We start from the raw sequence: 22,866 nt of genomic DNA on the forward strand, positions 1-22,866 counted from the left end.
GTTGCTGGCTGCAGAAACTAAAATAGCTCTTCCAACATCTCAGGGTATGGTGATGAGTTGATAGGTTCTTGGACCAATCATAGCAGTTTTCCACTTTTAAAATACTTTAAACTGATTCCCTTAGATTTCCAATGGGAGTGGGACCAGGAGGGTCAGGATTAGAAATTAGCATATCAGAGGCACACCTCAAGAGTGCTGAACATGTGCAGAGCAGGGATAGTGGATATATTGAATAAAGGTACTGAAGATGGAGCTGCCAGGGAGGAGGAAAAGAGGAAGACCACAGAGGAGGTTCATGGACGTAGTGAAGGGGGATATGCAGAGGGTTGGTGTAACAGAGGAGGATGCTAGAGATATGGTGAGATGGGGGGAGATGATCCACTGTGGTGACCACTAAAGGGAGCAGCAAAAAGAAGATGATAAAAAGAGTTTAAAAGTATATTGTTTCATTATTTTATCCCGTGCTTGCCCATTCAACATTAATCTGTTTGGACAGTCTTTTTCTTTTCGTAATATAGTGCTATTTAAACCATACTTTACTTATTCTCTTGAATTAAAATCAAACGCATGTCTGCTTTCTTTGTGGTGGACAGAATATGCAGATATTTGTTTGCACGGCCCTTTTATAGCCACGTAATAACCCACAATACGGAAAAGAATAAGCTAACTTCTCCTTAGCATAAAAACGATATGATGAAATCAAGTCATATCTCAGCTATATTTGAGTGAGACTGAGAATTTCCACGTGGTGTAGTCAGTCTACCCATTTTTTCTTTGGCTCTTTCTCTGCTGCAGGGCTGTCTTCACGACGTTTTACGACAATGCCGTGCGCGAATACGCCGTCGTTACCGAGTGAAGTGCGTCCCTTTGGAGCAGATACCGGCTGAAGAGAAACGCAGCAACAAGATAAAGGAATATATTTGGGGCTCCGTTTGCACCTGGACTATCTCGGAGCACCGCCTATCTCCTCCGGAGCTTTAATTTTAAGACGAGAACTCGATGTGAAAGCCGGGCTGGAGGAAGGAAAGAGCCACGCTGGAGAAGGCAACTAGCTGAATTACCAAACCGAGCTCGGTGGAGGAGCCTAGTTGCCTCCCAAGCGACGCTTTAAAAAAAAGGAAGGAGCAGATACATTCAGGCAAGACGGTGGTGAAAATGGACTATGATTTTAAAGTGAAGCTGACCGGCGAAAGAGAGCGTGTCGAGGACCTGTTTGAGTACGAAGGATGCAAAGTGGGTAGAGGCACCTACGGCCATGTATACAAGGCGAAGAGAAAAGATGGGTGAGTTGATGAGCAGCAAGGCCTTTTAGCCAGTGAACCCTTAGCCAGCTTACCCCCCGCCTCCTGCCTGTCTTCTCATCTTCCAAATAAATGTTACCTCTCTCCTCTTCCTCCCCCTTTCAAGGCCACTTGCAGATGTGGGAGTGTTGCATTGGGTTTGTGTAGAGACAAAAGTGAGCAGTTTGAGCTCGCACTGTTGGGATGCTGATGGAGCTTTGTGTCGCGCACAAAAAACACCGACATACGGTTTACCACCGGGATTGGAGCTTTCCCTTTTCATGCATCTGTTTTGTCACTTATATGCCTAACTCTAGGTACTAATTTTTTTTTATTTATTTAAGCTAAAGTGTTTTTTTAATTCCCTCTCCCATGTGATGTTGTAAATGTAATACAGCAGGTGCATGTGGAAGCACTTGTTGATGTCTTCTTCTTTTTTTTAAAGTCGTTCTTATACATGAGCTACATGGCTGCAAAGAGACTTATACAAGATTTTGTGTGAATTCAAAAAATAATCTTTAGTTATGCCCAGTTTTTGCACTCTTTAGTGTTTTTTTTTTTTTTGTTTTCTTTGTTTGTTTGTTTGTTTTTTACCCAATTTTAACATTTTTGCGGGGTTTTTTATGCTTTTAGCCTTTGCATGAAGTAAAGTAAGGGAACTAGCTGAACCCAAACTGTAGACTCATGTGGTGGTTAGTGTGCTAATCCCTCAGGATGCCAGGGCACCACCCACCTTTCTTCCTAAAACTTTCCTGCTGTTTCTAATGCCAGCCTTGTAACAGCCTTAACTGTGTCTGGACCAGAGCTGGGGGAGAGCTCAAGATGGTTTAAGCTACTAGTCCCGTTATTACAGCCCGGACATACTGGCAGCAGGAACCACACAAAAGAGCCCTAAAGTGTTTAAAGATGTCTGTATTTCGCTTTAGGAGCCTGCTTTTTTATTAGACTTTTTAGCAGAGTTGCGCTGCTGCTTTTGGACGAGGCCTGAGGAGGCACAAAGCTTGGGTTTATGAGATGATTTAGGCCCGGCAGAGGGAGGGGTTGTAACCAATTCGTTCAAGTAAGCGCCAGTGCCAGTGCTCTGTTTGTCCCTTGCCAGCTGCCAGACAGGCCCTGTTTCCTTTCCCTCTCTATTGTTTTGACCCTCAGAGGTGAGCTTGATTACACAAATTTGGAGGTAATGCAACTCGGCCTCTTCTCAGAGTCCCACTGGCAGCTGCCAAGTGCCCCCCTTTATGTTGCTGTGCAAACGGCTCTCAGGGGGCCCTCAGTCTGGACTGGTCTGGTGTTGATGTTGCTCTACCTTTCTGTGTGTGTGTGTTTGTAGGAAGGATGATAAGGACTACGCCCTCAAGCAGATTGAAGGCACTGGCATCTCCATGTCAGCCTGCAGAGAGATTGCAGTAAGAGCTGCTTGGCTTACTCTGTTCCTTTTGTTTGGTCTGTGATTAAACACCTTTGTGCCATTCCAGGCACTTTATGTAACGTCTGAATGACATTCACACGCTAGTTTTTGTGCAAGCAATCGTAAAATTGAAAGTCAGGAAGCAGATGTTAATGCAGTGCATATAGAGAGTAGACACAGAATTAGTGATATAAAGTATTGCCTCACAAGCATTTAAAAAAACAAACAAAAAAAAGCATCTTACTGCCAAAGATTGAAAGTGTTCAGTTGAGGAGATGATATCGTGTCCACCCCCCTGTTTAAGTATAATCTCTGGTAATCAATACAGTCACAAAAATAAGCGCAAAGTTTCTCTTTCGTTACGTCATTTTCATTCATGATGTCTGTAATGAGATTGTGTGGTTGGCCTTCTGAGTGGGTTTGTACGTTGCAGCTGCTGCGGGAGCTGAAGCACCCCAATGTCATCTCACTGCAGAAGGTTTTCCTGTCACATGCTGACCGTAAAGTATGGCTGCTCTTTGACTATGCTGAACATGATCTCTGGGTAAAATGCAAACACACAACACACACATATACACACACTTGACCTGCATGACATGACTTATCACACATATTATGGGGGTAATGCATGTTGGGGGGGTTTAAATAGTTTGTTTTAAGCATTTCTTTATTAGTTTATATTCATATGCATGCATGGGTTGCAGATTTCCACCTATCTTTATGAGCACAAAGACATGACTTAAAATAGGCCTCTCTTCATAATTAGGTCATAAATGTGCATGCAATTTGATAGCTGTTTTTTTGTTTATTTGTTTTTTTTTTTTTTGCATGTCCTTTTAATGCCAATGCATTCACATTCGCCTTCAACCAGTAATAAGGAATGAGACTTGAAATAGTGCTAATTATGCACTGGTAAGTCTCATTAAAGCACACGCATCCACCAAGAAGTATTCCACGTTGAGCAGTTAAACCTCTGCTGCATTACAGTTGACAGAAACAGCTGGCAGAGAATCAGAACTGAGTTAGATGCAGTTTTCTGCCACAGAGCTCCAACAATTGCATTCCCCTCCCAAGGAAGTGGAAACACATGCCACAAACATTAGGTTCTCTCAACTCGCCTGCAGCACACATACATTTTTGTGATCATCTGTAGCAAAAGAACATGCATTTCAGTCAGTCTGTACGTGCAAAGCCCTGCTCACTGTTTACCCTTTCTTTCCATAGCACATTATTAAGTTCCACAGAGCATCTAAGGCCAACAAGAAGCCGCTTCAGTTGCCTAGAGGAATGGTGAAGTCTCTGCTCTATCAGATTCTGGATGGCATCCATTACCTTCACGCTAACTGGGTCCTTCATAGAGATCTTGTAAGAGGATTGGGGGGAGAGGAGGGTGTTTGGCTACAAGGGAAAATTAGGTTAAACTGTTAATGAGAGACGTAAAGATTGCTATTGGGCTGAGAATATGTGGAGTGCATGTGTCAGTCTGTATGTGTTCAGATGAATATGTAAATGAACAGTATTCTTAGGTTGTTTGGTGAGTAACTAACTTGTTAACACATGAACAGGATGTCAGTTTTCTGCCGTAAGTGAGATCGAAATGTGGTAGACTTTCTCTCTCCTGTTCGGGAAATTGCAGTCATTTGTCCACTAGAGGGCAGCAAGAAAGAGTTTTGATTGCATTACACATGCAGGGCTGTAGTTCAGAAACTGGGCCAAACAAAGCTGAATTAATTACTGGGAAGTTTTCCTGTCAGATGTCTGGAGTGTGGAAACATTTTTATCTGTGTTTGTGTGTCTTTGTCTCCATCAGAAACCAGCGAACATTTTAGTGATGGGGGAAGGGCCAGAGAGGGGTAGAGTAAAGATTGGTATGTATAGTGTTTCGTTTTTAAAACTTATTTGCTGCTTAGTTTATCTGTCGGTTCATTGACACACATACCCATTGTGCAGCGGACATGGGGTTTGCTCGTCTCTTCAATTCACCGCTGAAGCCTTTAGCCGATCTCGACCCTGTGGTGGTCACCTTCTGGTACAGAGCACCTGAACTGCTCCTGGGAGCTCGGCACTACACCAAAGCCATCGGTGAGATTGTGCGGCACCATCTGTCTTTCTGTCCTCCTTGTGTGTACATGTGCAACCAGTTGAGCTGAAATTAGTGCGTGCTTACAGACATCTGGGCGATTGGCTGCATTTTTGCGGAGCTGCTGACGTCTGAGCCCATATTCCACTGTCGCCAGGAGGATATCAAGACCAGTAACCCTTACCATCATGACCAGCTGGACCGCATCTTTAATGTCATGGGCTTCCCTGCCGGTGAGTCTTGATTGACCCGATTTAAAACATGCATGAAATGATTTACCGGATTTTCCACAGTATTTCTATTAATGGGGTTAACCTGCTATTATACAAAGTGTGTTGCATATTCAGTGGAGAAATTGTGTGGAAAGAAAAGCCTTTTCCATTCCTTGGTCTTTTTCAGGCTTCTCTTTTTTAAAGGCAGTAATGTGGTCTAAGTGCTCTGCACATCAATCCTCTGACATGTTAGATGAAGCCAAGTCACAAACACAGAAACTTGTACTTCTAGGGCTACATTTGGGCCTATTTTTTCCAGCTCACTTAAGCTGCTCCTGCTCTTTTTCCTTCTACTATCACTCCTGGTCTTGCTGTATAATTCACCAGTGTATTTGATGGACTTTGTTTAGATTCTGCAGAAAATGGGGGGAAGTCTTACAGTCTCGTTGCCATGTTTGGCAAGTATATTTATGGGGTTATGCTGAAAAGGTTAGAGATGATGGATGTGAATGCTTACCAGATAAGCAAGTTCATGTCAGTTTTGTAGGAAATAGATCTTATTATGTTTGCCAGAATGCAGATTGATTATGCACTGTATAAACAATGGGGCGTTGTGTGGAAATTATGAGCGTTTTTGCTTAAAATAAAAACAACCTACATAATATGTCCTTTGTGAGAGGGTGTGACACGCTGTAATCTTGTGTTTTCCTCAGATAAAGACTGGGAGGACATCAAAAAGATGCCAGAACACTCCACGCTGATGAAAGACTTTAGGAGGAACACGTGAGTCTGCAGAGCAACACTGCCCTATTTTTTTTTCTTTTCTTTTTTTTTAAGATCAGAGCAAAGCAGGTCTGCTGGTTAAGACATTTCTGGGTGCTTTGTGTGATTTTTACTCATTTAATAATTGTTATGCAGGATAAATCCACTGAAGGCATGCCATTAATATAATTTTCTCCCACAGATACACAAACTGCAGCCTTATAAAGTACATGGAAAAACATAAAGTTAAACCAGACAGCAAAGCATTCCACTTGGTAAGTTAAAATGTGTCAGGATAGGAGAAGTAGGACGATTACTTGCAAGAGTTTACAGTCATCTGCCATTTTGTTGCTTATACCTGACGTTACTTTTGCTTTTAGAGCTTCCTTTATTCTTCAGATGCTGGGAACATATTTACATGTTAGCATCATGCAGTTGTGGGTAGCATCTCAATGATGTGATTTTCTCCCTCCCAGAGGTGCTTTATTGCATTAATATCTGTTGACTGGAGGCAAGAAAATATGAGATGATATGAGATTTGGGACACGATGCGTTATTGTGCTGAAAGTAGCCTTGAGAAGATGGTACACTGTTATAATAAAGGGGTGACATTTAAAACAAACTGAGGTGCGCCTCCACTAAGTTACGGACATAATGTCTGATTACAGTGTAAATCACCAAGGATGCTGATTACAAGCTGCAAAGAACTTGAACGGCATTTCCACCCTACCCCTTAATCATGAGACCCTTCGGCAGCTGCAGATGTGACACTCGTCACAGAGTAGGAGGACATAGGAGATGTATTGGAATTGGGTCTCAACTGCTGTCTTACAGGAACAACGATGTGGCCTCCTTATTCGGTTGCTGACCTTTTGCACAGAACAGTGAAATACAGGCACAGCCCTGTGTGAAAGAAGCTGGGGATAGGAATGCTGGATGGATCAATATACTCATCAGATTAGGAATTGTTTTTCCGAACCTCCACTGGGCAGTTTTGGCAAGCCTGTCTTCACTGGCCTTAATTTACTGTTCAAAACTCACTGTAGTGCCTTTCAGTGTGGTCTTCTCTTGCTGTGACATGTTGCAAATTTGGCAGTGCTCTACTGGACACCTTGTGGTGACAAGTGACTCTGCCATCATTTTTTTTTTTTTTTTGGCCCCAGAGATTCACTCGTTATGGGATATGACTATCTCTGTAAACTCTACAGATTGTCATAAACCCTGAAATCAGCCTACCAGGCACTAACAGCCAGCCAGAGTCACTTAAACCGCCTTTCTTCTTCAATCTGATGTTCAGTTTGAGCTTTAGCAGATCCATGTGACCAGGACTGTATGTCTAAATGCACTGACTTTGTGTCAAGTGATTGGCTTACTTAGAAATTTTCCCTAACAAGCATTTAAATGGGTGTGATTTGCAAAGTGCCCAGTGTGGTTAGTTAACAAACAAAGTGTGCATTTTCATTGTGTGAATTTGTGTCATGTTTGAGACTAACTCTGGGTGCACTATATGTTACAGCTGCAAAAGCTATTGACCATGGACCCCATCCGTAGAATCACATCCGAGCAGGCCATGCAGGACCCCTACTTTTTAGAGGAGCCTTTACCCACCTCTGAGTGAGTTACACCGAACACACTTCCACACACTCCCACACACACACAGACTACATTCAACTCACAAGATAGTTTCTTTGTCTTGTGTTCGTCCTTAGCTTAAATCACATGATCTACGGATGCCTTGAGCGGGTCTCTTAGCTAATTAGCTCAGAGTCATGGGAATTAATGTTTGAAGATGAAGAAGCCTCTTTGCCTTTTTTTTTCTCTAGTGTGTTTGCAGGTTGCCAGATTCCCTACCCCAAGAGGGAGTTTCTGACAGAGGAGGAGCCAGAGGACAAGGCAGACAAAGTAAATATTACATATCCATACGCCACATGCTGTATTACTAAAGTCATTAAACATTAATTGATTGGTATATAGATGGGTGTAATATAGAAAAGTAAAATGAGAAATATAGAAAATTTACAATAAAGCTGAGTAACATGTAGTGAAACTTCATACAGTCCAGGGTGTAATTTAAGTGATATTTTTGTGCCCTTTAGAAAAACCAGCAGCAGCAACAGGGAAATAACCACACAAATGGGGCGGGGCACACAGGCAACCCAGACAACAGCCACGCCCAGGGCCCGCCTCTAAAGAAAGTGCGAGTTGTCCCGCCCACCACTACCTCAGGTGGCCTCATTATGACCTCAGACTACCAGGTAAATCCATCTTTCTCATATATTCACTGTCACTGTTTCTGGATTGTCATCTATGTTGTTGTTTATTAAATCAGCGAGCGACTTTAATAGAATACATATACAGTGAAATAGCATAGCTTTGTTTTGTAGACGAAACGCTCCATTCACAGGCTAGACAAGTTTAGAAATCTCTCGACAGCATAAGATGTTGTGGGCTAGGGTCAAAAATATTATAGCAACCACTCTGAAAAGAATGTTACATGAGATGTAAGTATTGGTAATATACTATGTAATATAATATACTATAAGATTTATACTTTTAATATTCTTCGCAGTGGCAGAACTGAACATGTTAAATACCCTCTCATGCTTGACATATGTATTATTTTACTTTCTGGATGATGTGGAAATGGCTTTTTAGCTGCACACATAACCAGAAATGGCAACAAATACCATTTTTGATCTGCAACATGAGGCGGATGTGAATGTTGGATCATCGTGTTTCAGATGTGACACACATGCTCAGACACAAATCCATCTAATCTGACTGGAAACGTGGAGTGATGGTGTTTTTGCATAATAAAAGTGACTTTACTTAACATGACAGTGAAATTTCCATGTATCCAACTGTTCTTGCATGCAGAATTTAAGATGTCACCACACTAAAAGTGTGATCATTTTACTGGAATATGTTGTTCATTGAGTTTAAATGCAAATTAAACCATTACACAAAGAAGATTTTGTGAATATGTCACTGCTTTCTTTGTTGTTTTCTTCCTGTAGCGCTCCAATCCACATGCTGCCTACCAGAACCCTGGACCAAGCACATCACTGCCCCAGAGCAGCATGGGATATTCCTCTACCTCCCAACAGCCGCCCCAGTACTCCCACCAGACCCACCGCTACTGAAACATCCCTCCCACACACACATACACACGTTAATAGACACATGTACACACACAGCCCTCACCACGCCCACCTGAACGAATGTACCGAGGGATGTGGGGGGCGTCCAAGGCAACAAAACCCACCCTGCCTCACCCCACTTCACCTCACAGAGGGCACCATCTCTACAGCAGTGCGTTAGGCCTGAAAGAAATGGTCTTCACTTTGTTCCAGATAAAGATAACACACCGCAGTATTAGAAACACAGTTATAGAGAAAACGTGATAGGTGAGACACAAAGTGGGAGGAAGGTTTTAAAAAAAAAATAATAATAATAAAAAAGGGAAAAAAAAAAAAAAAGGAAATTTTGATTGAATCAAATCTTTTTCTGTTACTCGGATCTCGGATGTAAGAGAAGATGGCGTGGTTTAAAGGAAATGTTAATCTGTTCCGTCATATCCTCCCCCTTTCTTCTTAACCTGTCTCCTTTACCTACAGCCTACCCCGGCCGGTTTACCCTTTTCCTGTCGAAGCTCGGACGAAACTGAAAGCTGCTATGTGACTGCCAGCGTTGACAGATTTCCTGTCCTCCTGTCTGTCTGTTTATTTTGTGCAAGCGGCCCTACGAGGGCCTCAGCTGAGGACTTTACTGAGCTGCTGTGAAACATGCTGGGAGGATGTGGAGCCACTCGCAGCTGTGGCTTTGAGGGGTTTTTGTTCAGAGAGGACAAAAAAAAAAAAAAAAGATTTTAGTAGTTTCTAATTTAATCTGTTTTCATGGTTCTGTTTTCATGGCGAGAGCGGCAAAGCAGCTTGCAATAGCTGACTGCTCATGTGCTGTGGTTAAGCCTTACAACATGATGACAAAACCAACCAATCGCATGGAGGATGGCAGGCGGAACATGCATTGTACTGTAATGTATTGAAATATTTTACATGAAGCAAGTATCCCGACAATAAAAGTGGAAACATCAACATTGTCACTCTTATTTGTGAAGCAATTTTAAGTAACATCTTTCATCCTATTTATTCTTTTTCTGGGAACACCTGACATCTGCCCCTAATGTGAGCTTCACAAAATTCTTGAGACAAAATTCAGTTTGGGAAAGAAGAGAAGACGAGTTTTGCTGATGATATTTGATGCATCGTGGTAGCACGAGGCATTCACAAAGTACTGCTGTTTGAAAACGGACAGAAAAAAAAAACTTAACCACCCAGATGTTAATATGTGCACTTGACATTACCACAGTGAGAGAAAATCAAATCAGTCCTGAATTTTATTTATTTAATAAGGCCTATATGAAATCTTGCTCAATAATGGGTTATTATAGTAGAGATCTAGCTGAATCATGTTTAAAAAGGCCGTCAACTAACCACTGTTTTCATTGTTAAATTCTCAGATTATTAAATTTTTAAATTAATGTACAAAATGTATAAAAAGAAAATAGGACCCATTAAAAGTCAACCAACTGCAATTTTGTGGCCCCAAAAATTCAGATATTTAAATCACAGATGTGCAGCTAAATTCATGTTAAATTGTTTGATGCTTTGATGTGAAGTGGGTGTGACACCAATGAAACATGATAAACATGTAATGTTCAAGAAAATGTTCTAGTAGATCGTTGCTCCTGTAATTATCATTTTAGAGTATAGAGTTTTCATTCATTCACAGAAAGTGCCCTCGTACTTTGGTGTGGTATGGATGGCCATGGGCGGTGGTCTTAATCAGTAGGGAAAGCTCTAACACTTGTAAAATCACATCAAGTGGGTTGGAGTGTAGTCTTCTACAGACCACAATCCCTTGGCCCCGGGCCTAATGTTTTGCACCCTTGATTTAAATGATAATATACACTCTTAGGACATTTCATTAATTACACTTTGCCATGTGACTAAGGTCTGTCTGAGTTGGACTCACTTTTACCTTTAGAACTATCTTAATTCTTGTGTGGTCCATGTTGATATGATAGCCTCACACAGTTACTAAACATTCAAATTAAATAAGAGTTCTTTTGCCTCAGAGGTCCATATGAACTAGCATAAATTCCCATATTTGGTCACATATTTGTCTAAATTATGTGTTTATTACAAAGTAGCAGCTGCTTAATAAATTTAGGCTTTATCCAGGAATAGAAGTGCAGTTTATATACTGAAACTCCCCTTTTTAGTTTACCAAATCCTGTCTACAGAAAAGAGACAGTTCTCTGCATCCTTGTTTTTATTTTGCTTTGATGGCTGTTTTTCTCCACAAACATACCTGAGAGACTGAACCACTGATCTAAGTATAGCCAGTCCTCACTGAACCGCTTCCTGCAGGATGCTGGCCTAGCTATTTTGTTCTGTTATACAATACTCTCCATCCTCAGCATCAATCTGAGAATCTCACTAACCCCGAAAAGGATGCTTTATCTCGTTGTTGTTTTTTTAAATACATTTTTTAAAAAGTTTTTTAGTTTTTAGGTGTTATTTTAGGTTATTTACATGTCTACACATCACCGAGAGAGTCGAAGATAAATTACAGCACCTCTAATTTTGACAAGTATCAGACCCGGATAGGTGAAAGGGAGGAAAAAATGCTCGTTAAGCTGTTTAGCAACGCCCAACCTTAGCCCCGCCCTCTTCCAGCTCAACACGGCTATCTAGCGGGGAGTCTCCCTGTCACTCATTATATATCAAAGAAGCCATTGGTTGGCTTTAACGTCTATCAAACGCTAAAGCTTATTCTTGGACATCTGATTGGTGAATATGGTCCGTGGGCGTGCCCCCGTCCTCAAAGGATTTTCCCCGGAGTGGCCAGACGGGCTGGGGGACACAGGATGGCAGAGCTAATAGGAGTATCTAACGGGACATGCGGACGGGCTGATTTCTTCTAATATTTCAAGTGCTGGTGAGGGCCTTATGATACTTTTTACAGCGAATAATAACACCCTTTATCATAATGGTGAAATCTGTGCGGGTATTTCTGCTTATTTTTGTCTCATTAGTCCAAACTAAGAAGTCGACCACTGGACATGAGCTAGCTAAGTGGTCAGTTGGAGCGGACCCCGATTTGAGGATAATAAACGGACTTAAAGCCTCAAACACTGAATATTATAAAACAATTACAGGGTAACTTTAATGTTTTTTTAAGCATATGACTGATGCTGGCGGTACACCGGCGTTTTGTTCAGTGTATTAGGCGCCTGGACAAAAAAACAGCTATTTAAATTTCATATTAGAACCGGTGCAAAAACTCACAGGGACGGAGGTAGATGAACAGATGTGGGTCAGCCCATCGGTAACGGGAAGCGATGGTGCGGAACACTGATTGATCGCGGTTGCCATCAGTTTACGCCTGCGCGCGTGTGAGCGTGTGTGAATGTGCGCTTATCCGTCTGTGGAGAAAAGGAGTGTGTGTGTGTGTGTGTGTGTGTGTGTGTGTGTGTGTGTGTGTGTGTGTGTGTGTGTGTGTGTGGGTGGATTTTAATCCATAAATCATCAAAATAGCGCATTTAATCCAGTCCAGCGTGACATCCACGTGATTCTTTCAATCTGTAATCCAAATAAAGTGTTAGAGATGAAATAATGAATGACATGATGACAGTTTGGTTTTCTGTGACCCGATCTATAAAACACTCTGAAATCAAAGTGAGAAATGCTTAGTTAATATAAAGTGCTAACCCACAGCCTCTAAAAGCCATTAAATCTCGCATAATGAAGTAGTCCTCACAGATTTCCGTATATTCCTGATAAAATCTAAATTGTTTAATTGACAAATAAGTTAGCCTCTTTGCTCATTGGGTTATTATCCCTTTGGCTTATACTGACTTGCGTTCAAGTAAGAAGTAAGAAGAAGTAAGTAAGAATGATCCCGTGGGTGGTTAAGCTGAAGTATTGAGAATCACATGTGAATTATTAAGTAAAAAAAATATGTACAAAACAAACACTCTCAAGGGTTAAATGGGCCTCTGAGGGTTGATTCTCTTGCCATGGATCTGTGTTTTCCTGTTATGTCTGGTCATTTAATTACAGGAGAAATGTATTTCATATGTGAGTAAATGAAATCCCACTTTAAATAAAATAATACTGCTTCAAAATATATTTTTTAATCACAGTACTGATGGTTTTTCTTTGATGGGTGCCAGCATGTTTCATATGCTGGGAAAACTTTTAATATTTCAGTAACATGTCAAAATTAATTTAGACAACTCTGTGTGATGTCATCAGATTATATTAAACAGTAAATGAATGAAAAATGAAAGAAAGCCTTATGTTCTGGCCTTTTATTCACCCAGTAGGATTCACTGTATCCAAGGCACGGCACCACCAATGTTTCACCATGAGTGCCTCTGAGAAATACTAAAACAGGAATATATATATTTTTTTATATATATATTTATTCATATTTAGGGCAGTGTGACCTGACGTAATCCAAGTTGCATTATTCAGAACAGCCTCCAACACAAGAAGCTACTCGGTTCATAAATTGGTAATGACTCTCCCTTTCAGCTCTTAATGGAGTTCGCACGTCTGTAGTAAAGTCCTCTGGAAGCTCTGTGTGTACAGTTGTGGGTATGTCGCAGGAGGAAAGTGTGCCGGATCAAGGGATCAGAGGCATTTTTACAGCTGATGGGACTGTTTACATGCAGCTAATGGGACATTTGAGAGCCTACCTGGTGCGTTTGTACCCATTTGTGTGACTGACTTACTGTGCATGGGGTTTTGTAATAATTTAAGAAGATGCAGACACTGGATGTGGGAGTGAGATGTGTTCTTCTCTGCAGCTGTGAGCAGGCTTTACTCTCCATTTCTCACTCCTATCTTCCTCCCTGAGTGAGAGGAAGATGAAGGAGGAGCGCTCGCTTGCTACTCTTTCATCACATGAGCACAGGGGCCCTTAAAGAACGTTGAAGAGGAGGAGGAGGTGGAAGGGGGAGGATGCATGGGAGAGCTAGTGCTGTTGCCCTGTGAACGGAGCTCTATTGTCCCGGGAACCTTTCAACAGCTTCCCCGAGGTCCCTGTTCCTTCCCCTCCCCCTACTCGATACACTCTTTCTCCCTCAAAAACACAAACACATAAACACACACACACACTTTTTGTCTGCCTCTGCTGTGTCACATCTCTCTCTTTTACACTTAGTCTCATTCACTCGATCTTTTCGGTCACACTCTTGTCCCGCTCGGTGTCTCTCTCATGTCTCTCTCATGTCTCTCTCATGCTTTTGCTTCTGCCCCCCCCATTTCCCACAAGCAGCACAAGGCCTCATCCCTCCTCCTGTCCCCTCCACCCTCCTCCCTCCCGGTCCCTCATTATTTCGCTTCATCAGTGTGATTGTCATGCCGGTCAGACAGTAAAAGCAAAAACATGCAATCTTCTAATTTGCATCACCTCATTTTTAAGCAGCAGACAGCGCCGCTTTTCCAAAATGTTTATGCACAAAGCTAAACCTAAGCTGGGCCTTTCTGTGCCAAACCAGCCCTTGCTGACTATTCAGGGTCCTTTTGTGGGAACACATGATGGTGTAATTTTACCCTTTTGTTTTCTCTTGTTGGCGCGAGGCTGTCAGGGGTTTGCAGGGGGTCGCTGGCTAAAAAAACAGGGGCAAATGAGCGGTCTGCTGATGGGAATTGGCCTTGATGAACACAAGTGGTCCTTGTCTTTGTGAACAGCTGTAATTACACAATCTGCAATTACAGTAGTCTCCTGCTGGGACACTGATAGCACTCCTGCTCGTATTTTTGGCAATTTATTGTATTAAAGGTATGAGGAGTGCAAGCAAAGCAGTGACATAAGTATTGACAAAGAATAGGATGTCTATGTTTTATAGTTTTAATGGTTTAATGAGTTTTTGAAAATCTACTTTCCAGTATGCTGTCTTTATTAAATTTTAGTGGGGTTCCCTTTATCTTTTGCTATTATTAGTCTTCTGACTGGCCTCCTGTGTCTTTTCAACCTGCTTTTTTTGGCATATCTGCAAAGTAAAAACTCTGGAATCAAAATTAATAATTTGTTTCCTTTTTTTTTTTTTTTTTGCAAATCTGAAACAAAAATATTTCATTGGAAACAAGTGTTTGTGCACGTTTCCATCCGTCTCCCCTGTTTGTCCTCCTTGAAGCTTCTTCCCATAGCTACATTGTTCTAGCCAAGTGTTTGGACAGGATGGAGAGATGTGACACAGGGAGGAGGACCAGGAAACAGGAGCCAGGCTCAGACCTCAAAAACAGGAAGCAGGAGGAGACAACGATAAGATGGCTGCTCTGGGATTTCTCCTCTTTTGAACTACAGAGGGCTCGGAGTGTCTGATCAGAGGCAATCAGGGTTCAATTAAAGTTCAGAGTAGCGGTGGGTGTAAGCAAAATGAGAAAGCAGTGTATCTGGAGAAAGATATGCGGGTGTGTTTGTTTGCTGCAGGTTTTGTGTTAGGATTTGTTGTTTTTGGTCTTGACCACATCCACGAATCTCTGGTTGTGTCAGATTTCCAGCTGGGCCGGTGACAAGCTGGCGCTGGGATTAGCTGGCAGGTCGTATCTTCCTATCCCTAATGCTTTAATCTCCGTGCTGGTCGACAGAAGTCTCCTGGCTTTGGCACACTCTTGGTCATCGCTCTCTGGTCAACAGCCCACCCACACTTTGTTTGTTTTTGATCTCAAAATGCTGCGTTTTTAGAGCAAGAATAGGAAAAACAGGGACAGTTTACAACAAAATACAATCTCTTACTGCCACGCATGCGTAAAAATTATACCCTGAATTTAAGGTTCGTTGCAGGCTTATGGCTCTATTCTAACTTCTGATATTTTTAGACCAAAGTAGTAATCAATAAAGTGATCAGCATTTTATTTGATGTCCTCACTTGGGACACTTCACCTGCGTTTGTGTCTAAAGCCGTTCTGTTTCTCTTGCAGTCTGCGTGCCGGCGTGAAGCCTCACCATGCCGCTGGTGAAGAGAAACATCGAGCCGCGCCACCTCTGCCGAGGGGCGCTCCCCGAGGGCATCGGCAGCGAGCTGGAGTGTGTGATGAACAACACGCTTTCCGCCATCATCCGTCAGCTCAGCAGCCTGAGTAAGACACACATTCACAGACACATTCACCAACACTAGCACGCCCGTCCTGGTAAACAAAAGGCTGCTAAAAGGGTCTAGTAGAAAAAAGCATACAAGTATTTTTTTTGGGAACATGAAAAGCATCCTCAGGCTGTAACCCCGTTAATTTCAGCGTGACGATGGTACACACTGTGTGTAGCCTCTTTGTATACGGGCCAAGATCACATGCTTTCATCGTTAATCCCGAAGCTGTGATTGATTTGGCCGTTGTCATGGTTATAGAGCCTGAGGTCACTGGGCTCACAGCGGCCTTGCAGCAGCCTCACATTGGAACACGGAGGGTCGAAATGTAATCCTTTTAGACAGGCGCGCAAAAAATGAACTTATCTATAGCTGTGGACATGTGACTGTAAGTGTGTGTGTGTGTGTGTGTGTATAGAAGTGTTTCATATCGATTATATGCTGGCTTTCTATTGCATTACATTATAACAGCACAAAGGGCAGCTATTTTCCCATTTGCCCCCGTTATCCACAGTTGCCTTCTGCTTTCATGGCAATTGTGTTTAAGGTTTGTTTTGAAACTCAGCAGCATAAATTTAAACTGTCCTTTCTGACGTTAACACCTCATCTCTTTGACCTCAAATCCATTCTCTGTCTCTTATTGTGTCAAGTTCCTGCACAGGGAGTGGGTATTTCAACAGCAGCTGTGCGGGTTAAATATAAATGCTCTAACAGGCCTGGTGGGGGGATATCTGCAGACACTGCGTGTGTGTTTGTGAGCACATGTGTATAAGTGTCCATAGGAATCCCCTGAAGGGGTCAGAGTTGACCGGGGCTCTACATGCCAGATCTGCGATTCTTCCTTCCTTTAAATGTTTTTCTTACAGCCCATCCTGTCAGCGGGAAGGACAGAAATAGCCCTCAGTATGTGTTTGTCATACCACACATTGTATGTTACAAAGTGTTTATGTTTAAATATTTTTATTGGAATTGTACCGGAGGTGCTCTGTTTTGTTTTGTGCTGTAATATGTTTCTGTTTCACTACTGCCCAGATCCACAGTCTTGTAGTGAAGGGCCTTTTGCAGCCATTAGTTCTGTGCTAAGATTAGGCAGTTTTCCATCAGGCGGTTTGTGGGTGTGTCCCGTACCTTTATGTGCATTCCCACAGTGAGAACCTCCCCTGTCAGACTTCTTCAGGGCCATATATGTGGCAGGAGGAAGTATCTGCTCTGGGGTAAGACCTTGAGAGCGACCCTGGAAACTCATGGGTGGGGCTCAAGTTGAACAACACAACCAGAACAAGTGCCTTTAAAAGAAACTCAGAAATTGATCAATTATAGGTGATGCAGGCTTTTTTATTATTGTTGCTAAGTGAACTAGAATAAACTCCCTGAATAAAGTCAGGGAGTGAAAACAAAGCAGGGAACCCGAGAAATGACCTCTGTTTTCTGGGCCTGTTCCTCTGCACATCCTTGATGGAAGGTGGTGCTCATAGCTGAAAAGCTGATGGTTGGTCATTTTTGCTCAAAATCCATCCTCAAAAACACACTGTCAAAAAATTAAAGTCGGCATTAAGAGATGATGAGCAGTTCCTGATGTTTCTAAACAAGAAAAGGAAGATATTAAGATTTTGAGTTCATCCACTTCTCAGGAGAAGGCTCAGTAGGGGCACTTTTATGGTTTGATCCAGGAGATGAAGCTGTATCACTGCCGCTTTTGTACATATTTCAGGATGTCGCTGGCACAGTTTGAGTTCTTGTTGGCAGAGTTGGGACCACATCTAAGAAGGCGGAGAAATAATTTCAGAGTGCTGATTAACCTCAAGCGACGTCTAGCTGCATGTTGGTGCCAAAACCGTATTATCCTACTATTCATTTTGCTGGTCATATCGTTGTACATCCAGTACCTTGGTGTGGTTTTAGCTATGAGCACACCGGATTGGTCTGATCGGTCAGTTTTGTTTATACATATGTGAAAATCTGAAAAATCAAACTTGATCCAAAAAAACAAATGCCGCAAATTTGCTATAGAGACCAAAAGTTTTTTTAAGAGTCATGGGAGTCCATGGGGATTTTTGAGTCAGCCTGAGTTGGTCATTTAAGGTACTGCAGTTTTTGGAACTTCCTTGTTTGCCCCATTTTTGAGCCAGGGAGTGTGCTGCATGGAAATAAAGAGGAGGGTTATGTGTACAGCGAGAGCCTGGATATTCATCTGCAGCAGTGACCTGTTAAAATCAAATGGGTGACGACAAGCAAACTGCTTTATATTTAGATGGAGCATTATCAGTACTCAACTTTTACTTAAAACATTGACAATGAGGCTTATTTATTACGTAACAGCAGTTGTTGAGGCAGGAGAGAATGTGTTATTTACTATCCTGGTTAGCTGCTTTAGTCACTGTAGCGTCTGTATCCACACAGACGAGTTCATATTATGGTTTGGATTGTGTGTTTTCAGCTAACAATCAATTATTCATGAGGATTGTTGCTATATGGAGTTGTATGAGACACCATTTCCTGCAGACTCCTGTTTCACGTTGTGTCACATTACCGGTGTATTGATTGGACTTTGGTCTCTGAGGGGTTTCTCTTGGCTCCAGGTAACGATTAAAAGTCTCTCTCTCATATTTCTCTTTCTCCTTCTGTTTTTTTTTCCCAGGCAAACATGCGGAGGACATATTTGGCGAGCTGTTTAATGAGGCCAACACCTTCTACCTGCGTGCCAATTCTCTCCAGGATCGCATTGATCGGCTGGCTGTCAAGGTCACACAGCTGGACTCCACTGTGGAGGAAGGTGAGTCACAGGGTTGAAGTCTGGTGTGGGGGGGATGCACACTAAGCTATCGTTCATTGGTGAAGTCCTGCTGATCTCATGTTCTGCGTACTGAATGGCTTTTGTAAACTATTTTTGTCCTTCCAATGATGAATCATTTGTCCTCTTTTCCTCTTTTTGTGTTCTTAGTTTCCTTGCAAGATATCAACATGAGGAAGGCCTTCAAGAGCTCCACCACTCAGGACCAGCAGGTGGTGTCCAAGAGCAGCGTTCCCACTCCGGTCAAAGAGATGTACAACCTGAGCGACAAGCCTCCACCTCTCAACATACTAACACCTTACAGGTTGGTGTTGCTGAGGCACAACACACCCAAACAGCTTGATGGGCTTAAGCGATAATAAATGACTCTTATTTTTCTTACTTTGGTTAGTGTCAGTCCAACGAAGATTTTAATTCAGTGGTTTTAAAAAGGGCTTAAATCTTAAAACATTTTCAGGAGGTTTTCATTGGCTTTTTCTTGCTTCTACATGAAGAGTGAAAAACCAGAATTGGTACTATTTCGTACCATGTTTGGTCACTGCCTTTATGCAGTGTGCTTTTTAGTACTTGTGTGCATTACATATTTAGCATGTCTTGCTCCAGTGGGAATCCCAACTCCTAATCCTGACTACATGACACACTTTGCTCACTTTTTTCCATTCTCTCGGCATCGCTCTGCCTTATCCTGTCGTTTCCTGTTATGTTCTCTTTGTGATAAAAAAGCTGGAGCTCTATTAGTAGTTTCACTCCTTTTCTTCCATTAGCCTCAGAATCTGTTGTATTTGCGTGTCTCATTTCCAGCAAATGATGCTGTCACTGTGTCCATCATCTCTTTGTATCTTAAGGATCAATACACTTACTGATTCTACTTAACGTGGCTTTGCATAAGGAGGCGGTTGTTTATCGTCATAACTTTCTCGGGGTTCGTCTCTGTAGGGATGACCACAAGGAGGCACTTAAGTTCTACACAGACCCCTCCTACTTCTTTGACCTGTGGAAAGAAAAGATGCTGCAGGACACAGAGGACAAGAGGAAAGAGAAAAGGAAGCAGAAGGTACCATATTGACTTAGAGGATATTATACAGTGTGCAAGGACAGGTCTAATATTAAGCATTTATTTGGGTGTCAAACACAGGTGCTTGCAATTTTACATTTTGAGGTGCTCTTGGGCAGATAACCAAACATACAACATAAAATTGTATTTTTAGTCCAACTGATTCTGATGGATAGAGAAATGTACATTTTTCATATCTTAAACAACTCTTAATAAAGAGTGCTGCTTATTTTAACCTAATATCACCTAAAACCTATTGGCTTACTTTCTTCCAGGAGCAGAGGCGCTGTGTGGATGGGACACTACAGAGGGAGGTCAAGAAGGTCCGCAAAGCGAGGAACCGTCGGCAGGAGTGGAATATGATGGCTTTGGATAAGGAGCTGCGGCCAGACCATCGACACACCATACACCGGGACAGAGGCGCTTCCTCTGAGGGCTCGATGTCACCAGAGAACAGGTAGATGAGCAAACACCAGTGTGCTCTTAGTTTTCATCACATTTTATTCTTACGCATGAGGCTGCATTTATATTTTCCTCATCAGGGGACACGGGCTGGATCAGCACCACTACCCCAACAGTATGAACCATGCTGGTCACGCCCACACCTACTCCGGCCCTCCACCCAGCGCCCTAGTTGCCCAGATGACTGCCGGACACGCACCACGCGGAGGAGGGGAACACGACAACAGAGGCAGGACCATGATGGCCTATCAGGGTGGCACACTGGGCCGCTCTCACCACCACCACGTTCCACTGCCTCCTCCACCCACTGAGGTTATGAACGGTGGCTCTATGTCTCTCCCACCAGTGGACTACAGGTAAATGGATTCGTCTGCTTATTAGTTCTCTCGCTTTTTCCAGCAATAAGCAAAGCAAAAAAGCTTCACAAAATATTCTGCATACATATGTTTAAACTTTATGCACAGTGCATATGCAGGAACCTCATCCCAATCACTACTGACGCTATACAGTAGGCCAGACAGTTTATTTTGCCATAAGCTGTATTTAATTATCCACTGTATCACTAATAGTTCAGTATTTTCTTCACATTTCTGCCCAATGCTAATGCTTTTGCATTATTTTACATTTAAAAAAATGTAAATTTAAACATGCTGATACACTTAGACTTTGAACAAACAAAAACATTCAGGGCCCATGGGCAGGTGCAGTCTTTAAATATGAGAAAACAAATCAGAAACATGAGACATAAATATCAAATCCCAGCACAACTCAGCTCCTTATTTAGCTTCGGGTCCCAGAGGAGCTGGAAGCTATCCCAGCAGTCATTAGGCAGGTTCAGGTTCCTGCACAGGTCGCCAGTGAAAGTGATTTTGCTGCTTCAGAAGACTTTGACCCTATTTTATTTTATAAAGTAAAACTTTCTTCTTATAATTTCTTTTTATATTTTAGGCTGTATCAAATACTTAAAAAAAGCCAGCACAAATCTCTTACTTGAGTCTACTCTTGTAAAGTTTGAGCTAATGCTGCCACCTAGTGAGTTAGTATTTTTTGGTCTTCAAACTGTGGGCTTCCCACCAGAAGATATGAACTGATACGGAGCTGAATACATTTGATTTACATCAACGTTATCATGCTCATCTTTACTTTTAAGGAGGGAAATGTAAGAAAAAGTCACAGAAGTGTCAGAAAACAAAATTATTGTTAACTCTATTCACTCTCTTGTTCTTCCTCGCAGTATGGACGGCTATGCCAACACTGGTCCTCCTCCCCCTCCTCCTGCTCCTGTCATCCCTTCTGCTCAGACGGCCTTTGCCTCACCTCCTGGAGGTCCGATGCCTCCCGGACCAATGGCTGGTGCTGTCGGCTATGCTCCGCCTCCACCACCTGTATCTGGAGCCCAGGCTGCTCCACCTCCTCCTGGTCCTCCACCTCCTCCACTTCCAGCTGGTGCCTCCCACTCCACAACGCACAAGATGTCCTCCGCCGCATCCGCTGAGACCACAGCGGTCAACGACGCCCGCAGCGATCTGCTGGCTGCGATACGTATGGGTAAGAACTGTGCCTGTGTGTCCTTTTGATGTAAATTTGTCCTCTTTGGACATGTTTACATTTATTTTAATGTATTTATTTTTAACGATGCCTTTTATGAGTTTTCACGTTGTCTTATAACTTGTGTAATAATTGTGTAGTTAAAAAAACACTTCATATTTTTCTGCAGGCATACAGCTGAAGAAAGTACAGGAGCAGCAGGAGCAGCAGGCAAAGAGAGAGCCGGTTGGAAATGACGTGGCCACCATCCTGTCGCGACGCATCGCTGTGGAATACTCCGACTCGGAGGATGACTCCGAGTTGGAGGAGAATGATTGGTCAGATTAACACGAAGACGTAAACAACCACACCAAAAGACACGCAGTCGATTGCTCTCACGCACACCTGAAAAACGCCCACTTTTCCACGTTCACAGGTCGTCACAGGCTTAGTTGCTGGAAACACACACATTACACCTACACACAGTCACATGCTGTGGGTTGATATAAGCTGAATGGTCCAAGACTGAAAATCTGGGGTTGTATTTGGGATGCATAAACACTGTAAAGAGACAAGTAATATAATGTAATGCTGACCACCCTGTGAAACACTAACACTGAGAACTGATGACTACATTACAAGCATTGTGAATACACCCCAGTGGATGTTTCTCTACCTGTTATTACACTATAGAAACCCTGTGAAGGTGCTTATTTTCAACACATTCTCATCCCTGGGCGTCAAATACAAGCATCCTGTCATATATCACCGTGTCACACAGTTGCACACAAATTGGCCTTTGGCATCCTATCTGTGGCAATATCACAGGCCAAGAGATACCCGTCCTCTATTTTGCAGCATTTTTGCATTTATTAAATCTTAATAGACTAGATGACAAAAAGATAGACAGATAGATAAAAGACGCTGGTGTAAGGCCTCAGCCACGGTACATGGCACCCACGCACTCCTAACTAAAATGTGCGCTGTACTTTCTGCAAGTCCGCTAGCGTCTGAGTGATGTCAGTTGTCACTTTTAAAAGAAGATCGATGGAGACTCCCAGCTGTTAACCTCTGTTGGGGTTGTCACCGTGGAGGTGGTGCTGAGGGTATTTAACCTACTTTTAATCATGCAAG

General features: G+C 42.6%; 2 protein-coding genes across 2 annotated transcripts; both read left to right on the forward strand.

Annotated features, from left to right (window-relative positions):
- The first annotated feature begins 210 nt into the window (after positions 1-210).
- Positions 211-9,833, forward strand: cdk8 (cyclin dependent kinase 8). The gene is made up of 14 exons (XM_080865880.1): positions 211-358; positions 796-1,283; positions 2,608-2,683; positions 3,119-3,229; positions 3,910-4,050; positions 4,496-4,553; positions 4,636-4,767; positions 4,855-4,998; positions 5,691-5,760; positions 5,942-6,014; positions 7,256-7,353; positions 7,563-7,641; positions 7,836-7,994; positions 8,757-9,833. The coding sequence occupies exons 2-14, from the start codon at positions 1,156-1,158 to the stop codon at positions 8,880-8,882; spliced, it is 1,395 nt and encodes a 464-aa protein (XP_080722006.1). The 5' UTR covers positions 211-358; positions 796-1,155; the 3' UTR covers positions 8,883-9,833.
- Positions 9,834-11,616: 1,783 nt separating this feature from the next.
- Positions 11,617-22,857, forward strand: wasf3b (WASP family member 3b). Its single transcript, XM_080864167.1, has 9 exons — positions 11,617-11,742; positions 15,738-15,896; positions 18,537-18,671; positions 18,840-18,993; positions 19,626-19,743; positions 20,019-20,200; positions 20,286-20,561; positions 21,440-21,753; positions 21,923-22,857. Exons 2-9 carry the CDS (start codon positions 15,764-15,766, stop codon positions 22,078-22,080), a joined length of 1,470 nt encoding a protein of 489 aa, XP_080720293.1. The 5' UTR covers positions 11,617-11,742; positions 15,738-15,763; the 3' UTR covers positions 22,081-22,857.
- The last annotated feature ends 9 nt before the right edge of the window (positions 22,858-22,866 follow it).

This window comes from Rhamphochromis sp. 'chilingali' (genome assembly GCF_963969265.1).
Source record: "Rhamphochromis sp. 'chilingali' genome assembly, chromosome: 18".
Lineage (NCBI taxonomy): Eukaryota > Metazoa > Chordata > Actinopteri > Cichliformes > Cichlidae > Rhamphochromis > Rhamphochromis sp. 'chilingali'.

What these genes read in the sequence shown, in the direction of transcription:
- cdk8 (XM_080865880.1), top strand. Translation starts at nt 1,156, where the DNA reads ATGGACTATGATTTTAAAGTGAAGCTGACCGGCGAAAGAGAGCGTGTC. An exon ending in CAGCCTGCAGAGAGATTGCA is followed by an intron (nt 2,684 to 3,118) that starts GTAAGAGCTGCT and finishes TGTACGTTGCAG; the next exon opens with CTGCTGCGGGAGCTGAAGCA. An exon ending in ACAGCAAAGCATTCCACTTG is followed by an intron (nt 6,015 to 7,255) that starts GTAAGTTAAAAT and finishes TATATGTTACAG; the next exon opens with CTGCAAAAGCTATTGACCAT.
- wasf3b (XM_080864167.1), top strand. Translation starts at nt 15,764, where the DNA reads ATGCCGCTGGTGAAGAGAAACATCGAGCCGCGCCACCTCTGCCGAGGG. An exon ending in CCGTCAGCTCAGCAGCCTGA is followed by an intron (nt 15,897 to 18,536) that starts GTAAGACACACA and finishes TTTTTTTCCCAG; the next exon opens with GCAAACATGCGGAGGACATA. An exon ending in AACATACTAACACCTTACAG is followed by an intron (nt 18,994 to 19,625) that starts GTTGGTGTTGCT and finishes TCGTCTCTGTAG; the next exon opens with GGATGACCACAAGGAGGCAC.